This window comes from Peromyscus leucopus, chromosome 9, assembly GCF_004664715.2.
Source record: "Peromyscus leucopus breed LL Stock chromosome 9, UCI_PerLeu_2.1, whole genome shotgun sequence".
Classification (NCBI taxonomy): domain Eukaryota; kingdom Metazoa; phylum Chordata; class Mammalia; order Rodentia; family Cricetidae; genus Peromyscus; species Peromyscus leucopus.
Genome location: NC_051070.1, coordinates 64,120,734 through 64,142,611, shown reverse-complemented (window position 1 = coordinate 64,142,611; position 21,878 = coordinate 64,120,734). Strand labels below are relative to the sequence as shown.

The 21,878-nt window shown below is 37.9% G+C and overlaps 1 protein-coding gene across 1 annotated transcript in view; it reads right to left on the bottom strand.

Moving 5' to 3' along the window:
• Setdb2 (SET domain bifurcated histone lysine methyltransferase 2) overlaps nt 1–21,878 on the bottom strand; it is a 37,724-nt gene that overhangs the window by 4,877 nt on the left and 10,969 nt on the right. The window contains exons 6-12 of the mRNA XM_028870384.2: nt 11,963–12,523; nt 9,440–9,556; nt 7,432–7,601; nt 6,148–6,346; nt 5,155–5,254; nt 4,396–4,486; nt 1,676–2,016 (exon numbers count right to left, since the gene is read on the bottom strand). Coding sequence (XP_028726217.1) covers nt 1,676–2,016; nt 4,396–4,486; nt 5,155–5,254; nt 6,148–6,346; nt 7,432–7,601; nt 9,440–9,556; nt 11,963–12,523 — 1,579 coding nt within the window. The remainder of the gene's footprint in view (nt 1–1,675; nt 2,017–4,395; nt 4,487–5,154; nt 5,255–6,147; nt 6,347–7,431; nt 7,602–9,439; nt 9,557–11,962; nt 12,524–21,878) is intronic.

Below are 21,878 nucleotides of genomic sequence, written 5' to 3'. Positions count from 1 at the left end.
TGACTGCCTCGTCACCGTCTGAATGTACAGCCCCCTAGGTCTTAAAGGTATATGTCTCCAATGCTGACTGTATCCCTGAACACACAGAGATCTTATGGGATTAAAGGCGTGTGCCACCACCGCCACACTCTTGCTATGGCTCTAATAGCTCTGACCCTGAACACACAGAGATCTTGTGGGATTAAAGGCGTGTGCCACCACCGCCACACTCTTGCTATGGCTCTAATAGCTCTGACCCCCAGACAACTTTATTTATTAACATACAATCAAAATAATATTTCAGTACAATTAGATTACCACCACAATTTCCTATTTAATTTTTTTGTGCAACTTGGACAGTTGAATTTGAATACTGTGTGTTTTGTGCACACATGTGAAAACGTGCATGCACCTGTCTATAGAAGCTGAAAATCAAATGTCAGAAGTCTTGATTGCTCTTCACCTTTTTCATACATACACCAATTTTTGTAACCTATTTTTTGAGAAAAGGTCTCATTGAACTTGGAGCTTGATGATTGGCTAGATCAGCCAGTGAGCCCCAGCATCTTCCTGTCTTCTCCCCAGTGCTCGGATTACAAGTGCATGCCATGATGCTTGTTTTGTGTATATCTCTCTGTATATCATGATATACTATGTGTGGTATTGTGTGCCTGTGTACACACAGGCACACATCTGTGTATGTATGAGGAAGCCAGAGGATGTTGGGTATGCAGCTCTATCATGTTCCACCATAATCCCTTGAGAGAGCATCTCTCACTGAAACTGGACCTAGCAAGCCTCTGTCTCTAACCCCAAGAGTGCTGGGGTTATAAGCATGCACATGGCCATACCAGCTTTTTATGTGGGTGCTGGGATCCAAACTCAAGTCCTCATGCTTGGCAAGCCCTTACTGAGCCATCTTCCCAGCCCTGAACACTGATTGATGAATTTACTTTTCCTTGACTTTATGTTTTGTTTTGTGTTTTGAAGACAGGTTCTCACACTGTACCCAGGCTAGTCTAAAACTCAGGAAATCCTCCTGCCTCAGCCTGAGAAGGACTGGGATTACAGGCATGAGCCACCATGCCCAGCCATCTCTTAAGTTTACTGTGGATATCGCTCTATATAAATAAAACACTGATTGGCCAATAGCCAGACAGTAAGTACAGGCAGGACAAGAAGAGATGAGAATTGAGTAAACAGGAAGGGAAGAGAGACCTGCCAGCCACCACCATGACGAGCAAGATGTAAGGTACCGGTAAGCCATGAGCCACGTGGCAACTTATAGATCAATAAAAATGGGTTAATTTAAGATATAAGAACAGTTAGCAAGAAGCCTGCTACGGCCATACAGTTTGTAAGCAATATAAGCGTCTGTGTGTTTATTTTATAAGTGGGCTGTCAGACTGCCGGGGCTTCTTGGTGGGACCCAGAGAGAAAACTCTCTAGTTATATAAGTTTTCTAATGTAAATGTTTCAAGCACTTTCAAGCAGCTTATATTAATTAGTATGAGCCTCAAAAAACCCTAAATAGTCACTCCCATATTAGCAGTAGGAATTAAGCATCAAAAAGTAGCATGCAGAGGCACACAGAGGACTGCTTTCGTCTGTCTTTAGAATCTATTAATCCTATCATCCTGATAAACTTTAAGGAAAGGAGTGCTTAGAAACAGGCATCTCCACCCTTGATACTCACATTAAGGAAGCGGCCCACATTTCCTTCTTTTGAAGCATCCAAAAGAAACACATTCTCTTTACTGAGCCTCGCTAGAGAAGGGGACGAAGTCTTCATCCTTTCACTTGGCAACTCCTTATCACAGAAGACCTGCTGACTTTGAGAGTCTGCCGATTCTCCTTCTTGGGATGTTTTTACTGGAACTTCAAGCACCTTTTTAGTATTCTCATTATTCGATGTGGCTACGTGCTTACACCTGCCCTCTGGTGAAGTGTCTTCTTGACTTTTAGTTACTTCTATCACATCTGATTCAATCAGCTGTCTGTCTTCAGAATATCCAACTTGGTTTGAACTTAAGTCCTCTAGTAGACATTGTTAAGAAGGAATTGTCAGGACATATACTTATAATTAAGTTAGATGACAGTTGCTTTAATTAGTACTAATCCTTATCACGCATTAAGGTAGGCAGTATTACTCGACTTTTATAAATGAAAACAATGAGTCTCAAGGACTAAAAAGACCTTCCTGACTCATACAGAGAATACAGAAACACACAGGTGTGCCCAGCTTCTAAAGCATGTTTTCTTTCTGTGGCATCATAGCTTTTAATGAATCTACCTGTTGGTTCCTCATCAATGTATTTAATATAAAATCCAAAAAATGTAGCTTTCCTTTCATTGACTCTGGAATCTGCATTTAAGTATATTCTAGACTCATGTAAGAGAGTGGCTAGGCCTTTAACATACCATAGTTCTAAGACAACTCTGTCAGGAGTTCTTTTTTTCAAACTCCAGCAAAAACAACTGTGTTTCCAGGGCCTTGTACATACTGATGTTTGGTGCCTTTTTTAAATGACCAGTCAAAAATTGTACTTTTATAAACCAATAAAAGTGATATACTTAGTCAGTTTTTGTAAACATAACCCTTTGTGAACATCCAAAGTATGCATACATGTCAGACAGAATAACTAAATTCATGTACTTTAAAAAAAAAAAACAAACCACTCATGCCCATATAATTCAGTGCTCTCCCCTAAAATTATACTTTAGTTAAAAAGTTGATCTTAGGCTGGCGATATGGTATAGTGGGTAAAAGTACTTGCTGCCAAGTCTGAAGTCCCGAGTTCAATCCCTGGCACCCCATGTGGTAGAAGGAAAGAACAGATTCCCAAAAACTGTCCTCTTGACCTTGGCATGCCATGGCATGTGTACATGTGTACAAAGGAAACATTCCTTTCCTTCAAATAAATGGGTAAATATTTTTTTTAAAGGGGGGGGGGCGCAAAAATCTTTGAAAATATTAAAGGAAAATAAAATTAATCTCAAAGAAGTCAGGAGCAGAATAGTGGTTACTGGAGCCTGGGAAGGATCTGAGGAAGAGGGGCAGAGTGAGCTGGCTAATAAGTGCAGGGATGTAGTAGGACAGGAGGTGTAATTCTCACGTCCCAGATGGCACAGTAAGAGCAATGGTTGCCAGTAATCAATGGTCTATTTCCAATAAGGACCATTTTAAATGATCATTACACACTGTATACTAAATGTCATACCATACTCATAAATACATGTAACTATTAATTAAAAATATTTTTAGAAAGAAATTCTACTTACTAAATAAATAAAAGCTCATGGTTTAATCATTATCATGTGGATGCTGATCCTACAGTACTTGTATTTTAGTCAAAGATTTCTGATAGATTCTACTAGCTATATAGTGTCATTATTTGGACTGCCTGCTACATATACTTAGCAACTGATGAAAACAGACAGAGCCAAAGCAACTGTACTCATTATGGCTGATGTGTATTAAAGGGTAAAATAACTATTATATAAAATGCTCTTTCTTAATAGAATTTCCCAGTAAGGAACAACCATACCTCCACCAATCTATCCTCTAATACGAGGTGAGGAGTTAGGGTTGCAGATTATGGGTATGAAATGGGAGAAGAGGCAGCAGTGGCAGGCCTGTGCTCCAAAACAGGGCATCTGTCATCCATATCTCTCTACTAAGGGATCCATCAAAATACAAAAGTTCCCAGACCCAGGTCTGCCCAAGTTGTAACATTTATCATGTAGAGGATATCCTCTGAAAGACAGTACTCTGTGGAAAAAGATTTTGTAGCCTTGCTAGCATTACACTAAGGATCCTACACAGTGATGTGGGCAGAACTTCTAGAGTAATGTATCTTTAAGAGTCCAAAAGAAAGATTTGAAGTGTGGCTGCTTTGGCTAGTGCTTCCAAAGTCACAGACAACACCTATGGACCATGCAGTCAGAGCCATCCACTCTACCCCTTCTGCCATGTAGTAGGTCATTGCTGAAACCAGACCAGAAGTCTACAAGCGCCTATAAATGTCATCAAGGATTTCTAATTCTATGATCTCTGTTGTGACTATTCAAGTATGCTGATGTAGAGGGAAAGCAGAAACAGGTAAATCAATGCCTGAAGCTATTTATTCAACTAAAACTTTATTGACAGACACTGGTGTTGTAAGTTCATAAAATTCTCAAATGTCACGAAATATTATGCACTGTCTCATTTTTCAACTATTTAAAAACGTAAGAAGCATTCTTTTACCAACTATAATTAACATCTGGCAGGCCAGATTTGGAATACAATTTACCAGTTTCCACATGGCAAACCCATTCAATTTGTTATGAAGTCTATGGAAAGAAGTGGTAGATACTGAATAAAAGGGACAAAGAGGCAAGGGAGATAGACAGCCATAAGGAAATAAAGCCTACCGTGAGCTCTAGCTTTAGAGTTTATGTGTTCGTGAGCTGGTTTAAATCCATTCTTATCTTCAGGAGTGGTAGATTCTGAGGAAACAAATCCCTTCAAAGAAAGTAAGAAAGACAGCTGTATTCTCTAAATCAGGAAAAAGTGCTTAGCAGCTGGGCCTCTTTCACCAAGGATCACTCTTTCTAGGCTGTATATAGTAGGTTAGTTTTGAAAAGGCACAAGGTTGGTACTGTAAGGAGCCTTGAAATAAGTGGAGCCAGCACATGTGCCCCGTTTACACTGCCCACTTCCAGGCACTTTAGTAAGCTACAACTACAACAATTGTCAAGATATTATTTGGGCTAAAAGTACAATAAATCTGTCTGTATCTCAGACTCAAATAGCCTGTATGTTCAAAACAATAAAATAAATCCTACATGTATTATGTAGCATAAACATTTTAGTAGAGGCTAAAAAGGTAAGATAATGGTTAATGGCCTTTGAAAGGTGTCTCTTCTTTTTTCAAGATAGTGTCTTGCTATATAGCCCAAGTTGACTTCAAACTCATGATCCTCCTGAATTGGCCTCCCAAGCACTAGCCTTGCTAGCATTACACTAAGGATCCTACACAGTGATGTGGGCAGAACTTCTAGAGTAATGTATCTTTAAGAGTCCAAAAGAAAGATTTGAAGTGTGGCTGCTTTGGCTAGTGCTTCCAAAGTCACAGACAACACCTATGGACTAAGGTGCCATTATGCTCAGTTTGATCTTGTAGTTATTACCATGCTTTTCTCATTGTAATGAAAAACAGCTGTCTTGAATTTAGGGCTTCTAATGACTGAGAGACGCTGAGTTCTTGAAATATTTCTGTAGTTCATTTCCCTGAAAAGGAAAAGAAAAATTATTCTGTATATCACTAAAAGTTTCTTTTATTAGACCATAAAATATAGGTAATATCACTATTTCATAAACTTCCTTTATTGTCAGAAATTAATCTAGGGACTGGAGAAATGGCTCATTGGTTAAAAGCACTAGGTGCTTTTCCAGAGGACCTGGGTTCAATTCCCAGCACCCACATGGCAGCTCATAATCAACTGTAATTTGTAACTCCAGTCCCTGGGAATTCAAAACCCACTTCTGACCCGAGTGCACTAGGCACAAAAGTGGTAAGGCCAAACACCAATACACATAAAATAAAATAAAATTAAAACATTAAAAAAAGAAATGAACCTATATTACATCTACACTATCTAATGCAGGAAGGAAAAGGTAACCATTAGCTACCAATAATTTTAAAATGTGGTTTTTGGGTTTTTTTTGAGACAGGGTTTCTCTGTGTAGTTTTGGTGCCTGTGCTGGATCTTGCTCTGTAATCAGGCTGGCCTCAAACTCACAGAGATCCCACTGCCTCTGCCTCCAAGTACTGGGATTAAAGGCGTGTGCCACCAAAGCCCGGCTAAAATGTGTTTTTTAAAAAATAAGAGACCCTAATAAAGCTTTCCAAATACAAAAATAAAATTAAAATTTATAACATTCATAAAGAGCCAGATGAAAGTTATCCACAGTGAACCCAGAAATGGACCAAAGGAAATGTGTTGGCTGGATTTTCAAGGTAAGGATGCTGGATATCTAGAAGTGTTAAACTTAGTTTGTGAGATCAGAAGAGTTTTAAGGGAGGGGTGGTGGGAAGAGAGAGAGAGACATAGAGGGGAAAAGACCCAAACACCTCTGATCCATAACAAGTGGGTATACCATGATCCGAAGTTTTTACTTACGTAACAGGCTCTTTGAGATCACTACTAAACTTAGTAGGACACTTCTCAGTTTTAGGACTTCTAGGATGTGTTTCACAATCTGAACATGCAACTTCTATTTTCCTCTTTTTGGAAAGCATATTTTTTACACTGTTTTGTTGTTCTCTTCCATTTTCATCAGTATTAGTTTTCTCAGGAGTGGCTCTGCTTAGTAATCTTCCTGAAATGAAACAGATAGAGATCAAAACAGAAAACAACCACTACCAACCAGCAAGTAGGCATCTCTTCTCTATAAATAAAAGACTCTGAGTGCACTGTATTTCTAGAAACGATAAAGTCACCCTACAAATTCTAGAACATAGGTAACTCATCCAAGAAAATCGTTCCACGGCACTAAAAAAAGACTAATGGGAGACTTACTGTCCTACATTGAGAATAAATATGAGCTATTTGGAAGAAGCACCAGTCAATTTTTGTATTTTAAAAAGAAAGAGATCCATAGTAATATAAAACAAAAAAAGTGCTCTAGACAATGAAAAGTAAACTTGTTTAAATATTTTTTAAAGTTTAAAACCTTAAACTCTTAAAAACTAACCTATTTAAAATTTGTGACATCTACCTACTATTATGCTCATATTCAGTTTAATATTAAAATCTGTGGCTCATTTAATGTATTTTCTTTCAAGACTCAAAATCATACTCCTTAAGTTAGAATTAGTGGCTAGATGTTCCCACTCATCTTTCTAGGTCAACCGTAGTTGTATGTTCTAGCTCTGGACAGACTGCCAACAACGCTTCCTGGACACTACTTAGGGTGTAGAAACAGCTTCCACTCAAGATTTAGTCTGAGAAATAAGATGAATGTCTATGCAGGCTGGATAGTATGTTAGTGGTGTGTGACAGATTCACACATGACCTACTCTGGAGTCCCTGAAACTAAGTGAGATGCTTAAAGTAACTGTCTAAATCATCATATGCAAATATTCATTACAATATTAATTTGTAAAAAACACTGAGGAGTTTTTGATTGGTTGTTTTTACCTTTAGTGAGTTATTAGTTTTTTTATTTAGAACTTTTCTTCCCTTCCTCTAGAGCATCTGTAGACAATGTGCCTCTTTCTGAAGCACCTATGGCATCTCAGCCCTTCGGGACCCCAGATCCAGTCACTTGTCTCCTCTGGTGCTCCCCTACATCTTGTTGATCAGCACCTTGCTAAAGGATGCCAATGGCTCACAAGGACAATGTGTATTCAGATGTATACAGATCCAACTAGGAAATAATTAGCAAACAAAGCTTTGCTTTACCTGAATAAATGCACACAAATGTCCCTCTGTCAATGTCATCCAGGCAGCGTACTCCCCAGCCCTTCTTCTCACTTTTGAACACCTGTAGTCTCACCTGGGGACCATGTTGGACAACTCGGTTCTGACACAACTGACGGTTACACTTGCACAACAGGTTGCATTCAAAAATGCTGGCAATCATAGACATAAGACAATATAAATTAGATAGCCTAAAATGCAAAGTGAAATGTATCTTGCTATTTCACTTAACTAGTAATTAAACTGAGGGAAGTGTGAAAGCTTAGGGCTAGATTGCCAGGGTTACTAGCTATAGTTTCTGTTTTTAAAATGGAGTTTATTTTTATTTATTTACTTTTAAGTGTAGAATATTTTCCCTGTGAGTGTAACTGCACCACCTGCATGCCTAGTGCCCACAGAAACCAAAAGAGGGACTGGATCCCTGAGACCAGAAGTATAGCCCAATGTGAACTCTCATGTGGGTACTGGGATTTGAACCTGAGCCCTTTGGAAGAGCAGCCAGCACTCTTGACCACTTAACCATCTTTCCAACCTCAAATGAGATGTTTATATAACAAAGCTTAACCCATAGGGCTGTTTCATCAACATCCACACCACAATATTTACTAGATATGTAACATGGTACTCAGTACATAGTAAATGTTAGCTTTTTAAATGTGTAAAGGAAATGTATAGGATCAAACTCTAATTGTAGTTCTATAGGTGTTATTACTTAGCATCAATTTTGATAGGCTGAAAATAATCAACTAACAAATTAGGTCTCTTCAATCACTTTCTCTCTCTCTCTCTCTCTCTCTTTTGGTTTTTCGAGACAGGGTTTCTCTGTGTAGCTTTGTGCCTTTCCTGGATCTCGCACTGTAGACCAGGCAGGCTTCGAACTCTCAAAGATCTGCCTGCCTCTGCCTCCCAAGTGCTGGGACTAAAGGCGTGCGCCACCACCGCCTGATTTCACTTTTTCTTTTAATAAATATATACTTATAATATTATTAGTGTGTGTTTGGGGGTGAGGGTGGGGATCATGCTAGTGCATGTGTTGCACACAGCCATACAAGCACAGAAGCCAGAGAAGGATGTCAGGTGTCGTGTTCTACTACTCTCTGCTTCAGTCCTTTGAGACAGGATCTCTTCACTGAACCTAAAGCCAAGCTAAGGCCAGCAAGTCCCAGAGGCGCTATGTCTTCAACCACTAATAGCTCTGGGGTTACAGGCATGTATAGCTTTTTATCTAAGTGCTGGATATTTGAACTCAGGTCCTCATGCTTTCCCATTGACTCAGCTTCTCAGCCCCTTCATTTGTTTTTGAAACAGCTTCCCTATGTGGTTTAGGCTGGTTTTTAACTCAATATCGTTCAGCCTCTGCTGTGTGCTGGAGGCATATGTTTTAATGGGAAAATGGTACTCAGACCCACTTATTTCCTGAGGAGTTAGGCTTGAAGCAGATGAGCGTTTGAGTATATTTTGATATACGTGTGATCTCTGACTTCCATTTCTAAGAATATAAAACATGGTTTCATGTTATTAGCTCTTAGTAATTTATATTTTTCAGTATTAGAAACACATATAAACAAAATCTATAAGACTGTAGACCAAAATAAAAGAAAGCACTCTCTGGGCCTGAGGAGATGGATCAGTGGTTGAAATGCATGCTATGAAAGCATGAGGACCTGAACTCAGATCCTTAGAACTCATATGAAAGCTGGGAATGGTGGAGCACATATGTAACCCAAGGACAGCAGAAGCAGGTGGATCCTGGGGCCTGCTGGCCAGTCGGTCTAGCCAAAATGGAAAGCTCCAGTCTCACTGAGAGACCTTATCTGAAAAAAATAAATAAGGTGGACGGTATCTGAGGAAGATACCTGGCTTTGATCTCTGGCTCCCAGTTGTGTGCACACACACAGGCACGTTTACCACCCCACCATGCACACAACATACCAAAGTACCATCCTTCACCGACACAAACATCTTGCAACAAATCCTTAAGGTTACTCACCCAGTAGGTATGAGTCTCTGCAGCCTTTTATATTTATATCCAGTACATACTGCATCAGGTGACAGGGGCCATGCTTTCGCATTCTTTGCTGTCAACTGAAGACAAGCACATTTTTTTCTAAAAGAAAGGCAGTGGATAGCGAAGTCAGAATAAAAAATCACCAAGGTATGAGACTTGGTAAAAGTGTAAATGACATTAAAAAATGGTGTACCTTGCTGGGCGGTAGTGCTGCACACCTTTAATCCCAGCACTTGGGAGGCAGAGCCAGGTGGATCTCTGTGAGTTCGAGGCTTTCCTGGTCTACAGAGTGAGATCCAGGATAGGCACCAAAACTACAGAGAAACCCTGGCTCGAAAAACCAAAAAAAAAAAATAAAGTGGTATACCTTTATCAATAATAGGGGTTTTGCTCAAGGACTATACGAAAACTCTTCTAAACACAATCAGCCTATATGAAAATAATAACAACCAAAAGCTTATTACAACTAATATAAACTGCACTGAGCTATCTGACCATGCAACAGATATTTTATTATATGAGTTTTAACTTTTGAAAATGGATATTTTACTCATCAGATGCTTGTTTACTGATAGTCTTAGTTCTGCTCTTCTATCATAGATTATTTTAACAGTTATTCCCTCATTAGCTGAGAGTTATATTCAACCCCTGAATGCTTAAAATCTTGTGTTAGTTTATAAAGTCTATTTATTTGTGCTTTTCCCAATACTCTGAAACATTGCCACAATACCAGAATTAGTCTGCCCTTGCATGCTTTATTTTCCTGCACATCATTACTTGTATCCTCTGGGGCCATTATTAAGTAAAATAAGTCTTACTTGAATGTATTAAGAGTATGACACTTGATCTGATAATCAATGTAGCTGTTATGTGACAGATAGGTCGTGAACATTGTGGACAATGAGATGATTCACATTCCAGGTGAGATAAAGTGGGGTATTCCATCACATGACTCCAAACAGCATGTAGTTTAAAACTTAATTGAATGTATATGAAATTTTCCACTTAATGTCTATTACTATTATTATTGTTATTTTTATTATCAATGTATATGGGTGTTTTGTCTGAATGTGTATCTGTGCACCACTTGTGTGCCTGACGCTTGTTGCCCAGGGAGGGTAGTGGATCCCTTGGTACTGGATGTGAATTGACATGTGGTGTTGTGTATTAAACCTGGGTCCTCTGAAGAGTAGCCAGTGCTCTTAAACTCTGAAACATCTCTCCAGCCCAATATTTCTAGACTACAGTTGACCATAGGAACTGAAGCTACTGCAAAGGAAGAAACTGCTGTAGTATACATAGTTTTCACCATCTTTTCAATACAAAATGAAAAATGACGACAGGCAGATCCCATGGCTTACCAGCTAGTTAGTCACTAAACAACCATATTGATTGTCAGATCAAGATACTTGCAATGTGGTGGCTGGAGATATGGCTCAGTGGTTAAAAGGACTGACTGCTCTTCCAGGGGACCAGGGTTCGATTTCCAGTACTCACATGGCTGCTCACAACTGTCTGTGACTCCAATTCCAGGGAACCTGACACCCTCACACATACATATATGAAGGCAAAACACCAATGCATGAATAAATAAATAAATAAATAAATAAATAAATAAGTAAGTAAGTAAATAAATAAATAAGTTTTAAAAAGAGATACTTACAATGCTTTGGGTTTGTAAAAAAAAAAAAAAAAGCACAAATAAATAGACTTTGTTACTAATACAGGATTTTAAGCATTCAGTGGCCCTTGAGTATACCTCTCAGATAATGAGGGAAAAACTGTATTAAAATAACTTCCCTTTTTCTTTTACTTAGTATAGGCAGCTAAATTTGTGTAGTTAACTATACATATAACAGAAATCTACCCTATTATCATCAAACCTACAATGCATAAGTATTACACATCTTTAAAAGAAAATGTTTCTCAAGGTCTTAACATATCAGAACATGTTTTCATTTTCTTGATGGAATGTCAATATAATGGTTAAAGAATAGTAGTTGTGAGTACACTGACATTCCAAAATATTAGCCAGTAATGATACTTAGTTTGTAAAAGTAAAATATAACAAGTTGCACAGAAATTAGGATCAAAGGTTCAAATACTGCCTCTCCAATTTGTCTGTGATCTCTTTGAATTTATTTCTGAAGACTAATTTTCTTATTTGTATGACAGAAATATATTACCTAACACACAGGCTTTTGTGATGACAAAGAGAATGAATGGATTTTAAAGTGTTTGGGCATGAATGACACTCATAAACAGCACTGTAATTGCTATTATAACTATGGCACTACATAAAAGGAAATACTCATTCTTAGAAGAAATAAATTTCAAATTACCATTTTTGGCAAAGAATATGGCTAATGAAATGCTATCTTTTCATCTATTTTAGACAATTTGTGCACAGGTTTTATACAGGCAAAATGACAACCTAGACACAGTAGGACTGGACAACTGTGTCTACATTTAGAGATTGTTTGAAACGTCCTGTTTTCTACTTACATGTCTATACAGCCCTCAGAACAGTCACATGAATCAGAAAACATGTTGGAAAAATTTAGGTAGTATGCTCGGGGCCATACTGTCTTTCTGTACTTAAACTGTGGAAGTTTCCTCCTGTCAATTTCATTACAGAAAGAAATCGGCACTGATTCCACTCCGTTACTAATATCCACTTCAGAAACAACTTTATCTTGCTTTGGGTAATTCCGAGTCAACTGAACATAAGTATTGAAAGAAAAGTTGTCTGTGAATAAAAAGTTACACTCTGTCTCAATAAGGTAATGAAAAACTTCTTCTATATTTCGTAGACTCCGTCCACAGGGCGTTTTATAATTCACGTGGAGAGCAGAAGAATGAGAGTTTGTTTTTGCGTGTCGTCTTTGGAAGTGACATCTGATTGGTAGCTGCAGAGGGTTTTCTCCCTTCAATGACAGTGGTGTTTCCATTAGACAAGCACTGGAGCAGATATGGCCACAGAAAGACACACTCAAAGGGGGTTCCTTCTTCCCCAGGTCTGCAGCTTTCCTGGTTACAGGGAGGAATGCTTCTTTTCCTGGAGATCTATTAGAATAAATTAATTATTAGTACCTCAAATTCATAGTCTTGCTTCATTTTTTAAAAACACTGCAGACTAAGGTGCGATTACTTACTACATCTTCTTGGACAGCAGTAAGATATCCTAGACTCTGAAACATCAGACTATTCCAGAAGCTCCAGCTAGCTGTGGCTTTTTACTAGGCCCTGACATGCACACTGAGAGCCTGCACTTGTTCAAAGACTGAGAACAGCATTTTTTCATGTGGGGTTTATTAAGCCTTTACCTACTAAAACTAAGGTAGCTGAAAAACTAGTTAAGAACCCTTTACAGTGCCTTCATCCAACAACTATTTAACTCATTTCCCCCCACAATATGTAATCCAGCTGTCAATTATATTGATACTCTGAGAACAACAGAAACTGACAAAAGAAAATGGGAAGGCATTCAATCTAATGGGAAGAAATCTGAAAAAAAAAGTTCTTGTATTTTGAACCCCATTTTTAAACTTCTTCAAAGAATTTGAATTATATTTTACTGTCTATTATACATTAAAACATATTTTATTTACTTTTGTCTCAAAAAAAAAACCCAAACACTTGGTAATTTAGTATGTAATAGACAATGAATCACAAGTAACTTTTTTTTTTTTTTTAAAGATTTTATTTATTTATTATGTATACAGCATGTATGACTGCAGGCCAGTAGAGGGCACCAGATCTCATTGCAGATGGTTGTGAGCCACCATGTGGTTGCTGGGAATTGAACTCAGAACCTCCGGAAGAGCAGTCAGTGCTTTTAACCTCTGAGCCATCTCTCCAGCCCCACAAGTAACTTTCTAAGGTTACAAAACATCATTTGATAAACAGCGAGGTGTGAAGCAACTTCACGGTGTACAGCTATCTGCCATTCCTGTTAGTCAATCACATTATAGTACTGAAAATCAATTTTTGTTAATATTGCCATTTTTCTTCCTCAGGGGACAAGTTCCTTCTACTGATTATGTATACAATGAAGGGGGTCTCGGTGTTTTGGGATTTCAGTCTAATGGGTAAAATGATATCCTATCACTTGAGTGTAAATATTTTAATGTTGGAACTATTTCCAATTTGTCTCTGTGTTGGTGCTTTGATGAACATCTTTCAGATAAAAATTCTTGACCAAGTTCCAGATTATTCTTCCATCTCTTTAAGAGGAATTAATAGTCAATAAGAACACACATTTAAAAAAAGCAAAACAAAACAACAGACAAAACCTTGATTAATAAAAATAACCAAATATGGGGTTGGGATTTAGCTCAGTGGTAGAGTGCTTGCCTAGCAAGTACAAGGCCCTGGATTCGGTCCTCAGCTCTGGAAAAATATATAAATAAAAATAACCAAACATATATAAGAATACATTTACTAATAAAGACCCAAACGTGTCTTTGAGAACTACAGAAATCTCAGCAAATAGGGACATTATCCAAACTTCTGCACTAGAAGATAACTAAACTCTGGCATAGTTCCTGGTAGGCATAGGCCCACATGCCTATGATGATCGATACCTTCCTTTAAAAAGTCTGAGGGATTGGGATTGCAGCTCAATAATATAGTACATCTTAGCATGCATGTATAAGAAATTGGGTTGGATATACAGAATGGTTAAAAACAAAAAAACCTAGCAAAACCCAAATTCTTCCTGAGAAAGCTCCATACTACCAGGAGAATATAAAGTTGTTCTAGGACCTAAGGGTGGGCAGAAACACTGCTGGTCCTCCCTACACCTTCTCAAAGGACTATCGAGAGGGGCTAACACTCATGAATTTTCTATACCTTCCAGTTTCCTATGTATGTCTTCCAATACAAAATTATATTTCTTAAAGATGTGAAAGCAATGCTTTTTGGGGAACAAAAGTAATTTGGGGGAGGCATTATTAGCCTTCCAGTTTCTGTAGGAGAATGGAATTCTAACTCCAATGACAATGGCATTTTGTTTTGATCCTAGGGATAGCAGACCTTGTGCATGGTAGTCACGGGCTCTACCAATTAGCTACAGCCTCACTTTAATAATAATGTTGAATGTCAATAGACGCAGCTGTTTTCATCATTCACACCGACCAAAGATTTTTAAGTTCTCACGTGAGCCCAAGATTGCTCTCTAATTCATAACCCTTTTAGATGCCCAGTCATTCCTACACAAAAAGATTGGATTTTAGTTCTTTCTTTATTGTCAGCAGCTACTAACTGAACTCGCACTAACATGGCTGTGTCAACCTTTAACTTCAACCCTTGTCAGCAGGCTTTACTAATCAGCAACATTTCTAACTTAATTTATTCTTTTCTTTCTCTTGCCCACCCACTTTCTTCTGCAGTATTTTAAAGCAAGCTTCTGTCATCACATCTTTGTACCCAAAACAATTCAGCAGGTGTTTCTAACAAATAAAGTTGGATTTGTTTTAATGACCCATATCACCTATTTGTCCAAACGCAAACTTCATGCTATGCTTGCTTCTAGTATTCTTTTCCCCTTTAACATAGTATCAATGCATCCTCCTCTTCCTTTCATGGTATCTGTTAAAACTGAATTTTGTCACTTGGTCTGTGTCAGTTCTCACATTTTGGAAATTAGCTAATGCCACCTAGTGGTGACATTATTTAATTCAATTCTCCACCTACTATAATGTAAGTTAATTGATAGTCCTAGAAACGAAGATTCAAGATCAAAATGTGGGAGAGGAGGGCAGGAAGGAATGAATCACAAGTACTGGTGTCAGTTTCCAAGAGGTATACAAGGTCTTGTTAATTCACTCTTTGAGATGCAAAGATTGGTAAGTGGAGTTTGAATACTTTCAGCCAAACCATCATGATGCTTCACTTAGGCTTTGTGGTCATTTAAACTGTGTGAAAACTTGTATAGCTACTTTCTATAAGACTATTGCTTCTTCACAAACTAGAAGTTTAAAACCAAATAACTGTCCTCACCACAGCTAGATGGGAGGTGCTTTACTGCTCCTGTTTGGGATATGGAGGACATACAGACTTGTAACTGTGATGTAACTCTGATGAACCAATACATCATTATTATTGACTTCTCTGGGCTGCAATGTTTAAAAACTTTTTTTTTTTTTTTTACATTTATTTGTTTCTTGTATGTACATGTGGAGGTCAGAGGACTACTTTTGGGAGTCTGTCCTCTCTTTCCATCATGTGGATTCCAAGGATCAAATTCAGGTTGTCAGGTTTGAGGCAAGTATACTTACCTGCTGAGTCATCTCAATGGCTGAAATTATTTTACAAAGAAGAAATTTTCCTAACTCTTGATTTATCATGGTACATAACTAGTACAGGAAAATAGTAGTGTTTGATGCTTCCTCTCATCTCTATTTACTAATATCCATAATAATAAGCTATAGCTCAGCAAGTGTCAAGGTGACTTTTAATGTGATTAAGAATGAATGGAGTTTATAATTTAATAAACTGTGCTGGCTAGTTTATGTCAACTTGATATAAGTTAAAGCCATCTGAGAGGTAGGAATCTCAACTAAAAAAAAATGGCTCTGTAAGACTGGGCTACAAGAAAGCCTGTTAGGCCTTTTCTTAATTAGTGATTGATGGGGGAGGGCCCAGCCCATTGTGGGTTGGGCTACCCCTAAACTAGTGGCCCTGGGTTCTATAAGAAAGGCTGACAAAGCCACTGGGAGCAAACCAGTAAACAGCTCCCTTCCATGGCATCTACATTAGCTCTGGCCTCCAGGTTTCTGCCTCTTTTGTATTCCTGTTCTGACTTCCTTCAATGACAGACTACAATGTGGAAGTATAAAAGAAAACCTTTCTTTCTGGACTTGCTTTTTGGTCATATTTCATTGCAGCAACAGAAATTCTAATTAAGACATAAACTTAAATCAATCACAGTGTTAATTCTTTTGGATGTTCTAATTTCACTTTATTGAACCACATTTTAGCCAATAGATTAAACTTAAATTATACTTTCTAGGCAGATTAAATTATCTATACCAGGCTGGGGACACAGCTCATTGGTAGAAAATTTGCCTAGCCTGGGTGACAGGTGGGTTTTAAAAGATTATCTGAGGCTTGGTGGTTACAAAGTTCAGCTTTCAGTACACATAATGGCTTAGAACCACCTACAACTCTAGTTCCAGGGAATTCAATTGCTTCTCCCAGTCTTCAAGGGCCCCTGTATGCATATAGCAGGCAAGCAGGCAGGCAGGCAGGCAGGCAGACAGACAGACAGACAGACACAGACACACACACACACACACACACACACACACACACACACACTTATAAACACCTACAATTTCACTTTACACATTTCAGTAACTTTTTTTGATATCTTACTGTATTAGCTACAAATTCTAGAAAAATACTGGAAAATAACTATGATAGTAGTAGTTCCAGAGGCCAGTTTTATTTAAAGGAAATGCTTCTAAGGTTTTATTAACATGATGTGGGCAGTGGTTTGATAAAAATATTTTCTATAGTATTAACAATTCTATTTCTAATACTTGCTATTATTTTCTAAATGGCTTGACATTTGTTGAGACTTTTTATGTCTACTTTTGTAAAATAATTTCATACACGCCCATGTCTCAAACACTATGACTTCTCCAATCTTAACTTTTATATTTTCACTCACCTTTGTGTTAAGAAACAGATAGCTGAGAAAGTTTTCTCGAAAAATATGCAGAAAATAAATTTTCTGAGTTTTTACATAAAATTGTTATTAATCTTTTAATATTGATACTAAACCTTTTTTTAAAAACTTGTTTTCAGTCTGGATAGATGTCAGCGATTAAGAGCAATAGTTGCTCTTCTGGGGAAACCAGGGTTTGATTCTTAGTATCCACATAGTAGCTCACTCTAGTCTCATGGGATCTGATACTCTCTTCTGACCTCCTCAGGCATCAGGTATCAGGCATGTGGTGACAGACACACACACCAACAAAACCCCCACATGCATGAAATAAATCATTAAAAACAAGAACAACTCATTTCTGTCTACTAGCACTCTGTTACTTGTTGAAGTCTTTTATCTCCAGACTTGGTATTTTCTTATTCTTTCAGGTCCTTTCAGTTTTGAGTTTTTTGAAACAGAGGTTCACAAGGCCTAGGCTGGCCTAGAAGTCACTACATGATAAAAATAACTCCTGAACCTCCTGTTTCCAACACCCAAGTGCTGGGATTATAGCCCTCTGAATCATGCCCAGCCTAAGTTTATTTTCTTGTGTTTAACCTAGTGCTAAGAATTTCTTTCTTGGTATGATTGGGTGCCAAGTTCCTTCTAAGCATTTTCTGGATGTAAAGCATAATAGCAGATAATCTTCATTACAGTTTACAGTATACTTTTAAAAAAGATTTATTTTTACTACTGTTTTTATTTATGGTATGTGTGTGCTTGTGTGTGTGTGTGTGTGTGTGTGTGTGTGTGTGTGCATGCCATGTATGTTCAGGTACCTGTAGAGGACAGAAGAGGGCATCAGATCCCCTGGACCTGAACACATGATGTGGGTTCTGGGAACCAAACTCCTCTGGAAAAGCAGCATTGCGTCTTGACCACTGAGCCATCTTTCTAACCCTTCCAATATAATTTCATATGGTTTTTCCCACATGGCACTTAAGTATAGTTTGAAGTCAAGTAGCCATTACTAAAGCAATATGCAACTAGACTTACTCAGGACAAATATTTTAATAAGTATGCTGATAAAACTTGTAATTTGGAATTTAAGATTTCAAGAAAGCCAATCTAATTTAAAACCAGACTTCTTAAAAATAAATTAATTAAAAACTAAGAAATGTCCAGTTCTAGTTACTATGAAAATTAACAAAGGAGAAAGTATCTATATTTTAGAAGAATAAGCAAACACAAAACATGGAAATGAAACACTAGTTCAAACCTTAGAATCACTCTTTCTTATTCATGTTTCACTTTAGTAAGTAGATACAGGAAAAGAGGACCTTCCTGTAAGACTCACAAGTAATATAACCCAATTTCACCTCCATCTTACAGAGGGGAACATTAATTTTCTTAAGACTACATTACTGGGGGGAAAGACAGAATACCAGGCCTTCAAAGATAATGTGAACCTAATACAACCCTCTGAAAATATAATGTTGGAGATAAAGAAAAAAGCTGCTGGCAAGATGGTTCAGTGGGTAAAGGTGCTGGCTGCCAAGCTGACAGCCTGAATTGAACCTCCAGAACCCACATGATAGAAGGACAGAGTCAGCTCCAACAAGTTGCCCTCAGACCTCCATACACACGCTCCCCACCACCAAACAGAATCAAATAAATAAGCATTAAGAATTTTTTTTTTTTTAAATGATAAGGTGACTGGGAACTTTGGTTAGACCCAACACATATATACCTATATTTGCTTGCCAGCTTTTGGGTAAAGGCTTTTTAGTTTGAATGTGTCTTGAGAACAATGTTGCTGTTAGTAACCCTGAACTTAAGAAAAGTGGGATTTAGAGAGGCTGCAAAGTGACTACGGAGAATTTTGTTAAGTAAAAAGACACTCTATCCTTTACTACTGTTTTAGCAGTCATGAATATAGGGTGGAGGTATAGCTAAGGGGCAGAGTGTGAGCTTATTACCTATCATATTCTAGAGTCATCCCATAGTACCACAGAAACAAAGCAAATATATATGTGACGATAAGGACAGACAAGTGGAGGGGAGGGGAAGAGAGGGGGAGTGGGGAGGGAGGGAGGGAGGAAAATATTATATCAGACTTGTTTGTTTTTGCTGTCTCAGTCTCAAAGCTGTTGGGTCACATATATACATTAACTACTAAAACCAGCTCTCAAGATTTAAATTAAAAATCCATCATGAAGTAACACGTAAAACAAGGAATTCCTAAGTGTTTAGCTGGGGCAGCTAGGTAAAACACTGTGCAAACAGAAGAACCTGGAATAGGGAAGCAGCATCTCAGCACCCACTTCCCAGTTCCACTTGAGTGCCAACACTGCTTGCTGAGCCACACTTCTGGGCCTCTGTCAATGTATACAGGTGTGTGTGTACATATACAAAAGTTAATCTGCCAGATTCATGTGCCTGTCCATGAGAAACCAAGGGATTTATATCTATGCCCATGTGCTTTACCAGCTGGAGTCCACTGTCACCTTGTGTGTGACACTGGCAAAACTGCACACTGGCATAGCTCTAAAAATTTTAGCAAAATGCTCTTGATAAAGCAATGCACTTGACTAAGAAAAATGAATTAAGCTAGTTTTTTTATAAACAGAGATACCCTTTTAAAAAAATTAAATGTTTTACTACATTTACAAATTTCAAATATCATCTATGTGGAATGGAACTGAAATGCTGAAAGCATACTTCCTACCCCTAAGACTTTTCATACTTGATTTTACCACTATGACATGTTTGATCTTGAGCAGTTCAGGGGGCTGAGAACTCACCTTGTAGCTTATTAGCCTGCCTATGCGACTACTGGCCAGTAAGTGTTTTTGTTTTGTTTTGTTGTTGTTGTTTCAAGACAGGGTTTCTCTGTGTAATTTTGGTGCCTATCCTGGATCTTGTTCTGTAGACTAGGCTGACCTTAAACTCACAGAGATCCGCCTGGCTCTGCCTCCTGAGTGCTGGGATTAAAGGCGTGCGCCACCACCACCTGGCCCATTAAGTGGTTTAACTACTTAAGGAAAAACAAAACAAAACCAACTAATCAAACAACACACACACACACACACACACACACACACACACACACACACACACACACACAAAATAAAACAAAACAAAACAAAAAACCCTCATAACCTGCAGGGGAAATCCAAATGGAAATTTTTTAAAATAATTCTAGTCACCAGTATGGTGGTGCATGCCTTTAAAAATCTCAGCACTTGGGAGAAAAACAAAAGAAAGAAACAAACAGAATTCTAGTCAAGAGTGAGTTGCAGCTTTGGAATTCTTAACACAAAGAAGAAAATTCTGAGCCTAACTGGACATGTTCTTTCATCTGAAAAGATCTCTCTGGATATATGAAATCAGGTCTGATCTCTGAGTGACAGCCCAGTCCAAGAGCTCCCAATGAAGCCCTGACTGGACTGGAACTCAATGACAGCCTGGAACTTACAGTGATTCTGCTTTCTTAGTGCTCAGATTACAGTTATGTGCTATATGCCCAGCTGAAATTTTTAAAAGAATATAACAAAGGAAAGATGATCAGTTATAAGCAAAAATACTGGTCTAAATCTATAAGGAAAGTAGTATTAAGACTTGAGCCTGGAAAGAATTGAGGCTTTTAAAATTGCAACTTTTAACTTTTAAAAAACTTTTAAAAATTAATGCTAAGCTTAGAACAAGAAAATAATATTGAGAGAAAGATGGCTCAAAACAGAGAATGAAGAGTTTCTAAAAAATGTTTGCTGTTATCTTTTCCACTCGTTAAGTATGGCTCTCAGGTTATAAAGACCAGACAAAAATGGAAAGGAACTGAGGTTCTAACATTTACAAGAATGTAATAAAATTTGACTGTGTTTAAAAGCATCAAGGACTCTATATTCACATAATTAAAAATAACAAAATGAATCTTTAAAACTATGCTTGTTGCCAGAAATTTTTGTAAAAAAAAAATCTTATATTAGAATGGTTGAGTCTGTTTAAAAACTAACATGATTCTATGTTGTATATTAGGTTAGCATTTCTCCTTCTTCTTCTCCTTCGTCTCCTTCTTCTTCTTTTTTTAAGTTTTTCAAGACAGGGTTTCTCTGTATATAGTCTTGGTGCCTGTCCTGGATCTCGCACTGTAGACCAGGCTGGCCTTGAACTCAGAGATACGCCTGGCTTTGCCTCCCCAGTGCTGGGATTAAAGGCATGTGCCACTACTGCCCGGCTGGGTTAGCATTTCTAATAAAAAAGTTTTGTGATCTACTAAAATACAGTGAGGGGAGTTATAAAAGTGTGAACTTAAATTTTTATAAGAACATATTAAATTGTTGTGAGACTCAAACTGACATCTCAACTGGGAGGCTGAGGTCACAATTCAAGGCCAGTCTCAGCTACTTAGTGAGACCTTGTCTGAAAAAAACCAGACCAAACAAACTCAACAACACATCGCTACTAATTATAAAATTATGCAAACTACATCTAACAGTGTTTACCTATAATCTTCACAGACCGGAAAGTAAAAACGGTATAAGAATTCTTCTATGACAATTTTTTTACAGGGTCAGTTTACTTTTACAGGTGAAAGCAGTAAAATTAGAGCAACAGTTAGGAGTCCCATCAGCACTGGAGGTTTCCTGCAGCCCTACTGTCCGTCAGGTTCAATATCTGCTCTTGTGTAAGTCTCCTGAGAGCTAAGGAATGGTCACTGAACTCAGTGGCAGAGGAGACAGGATAAAACAGCGAGCTTCTTCT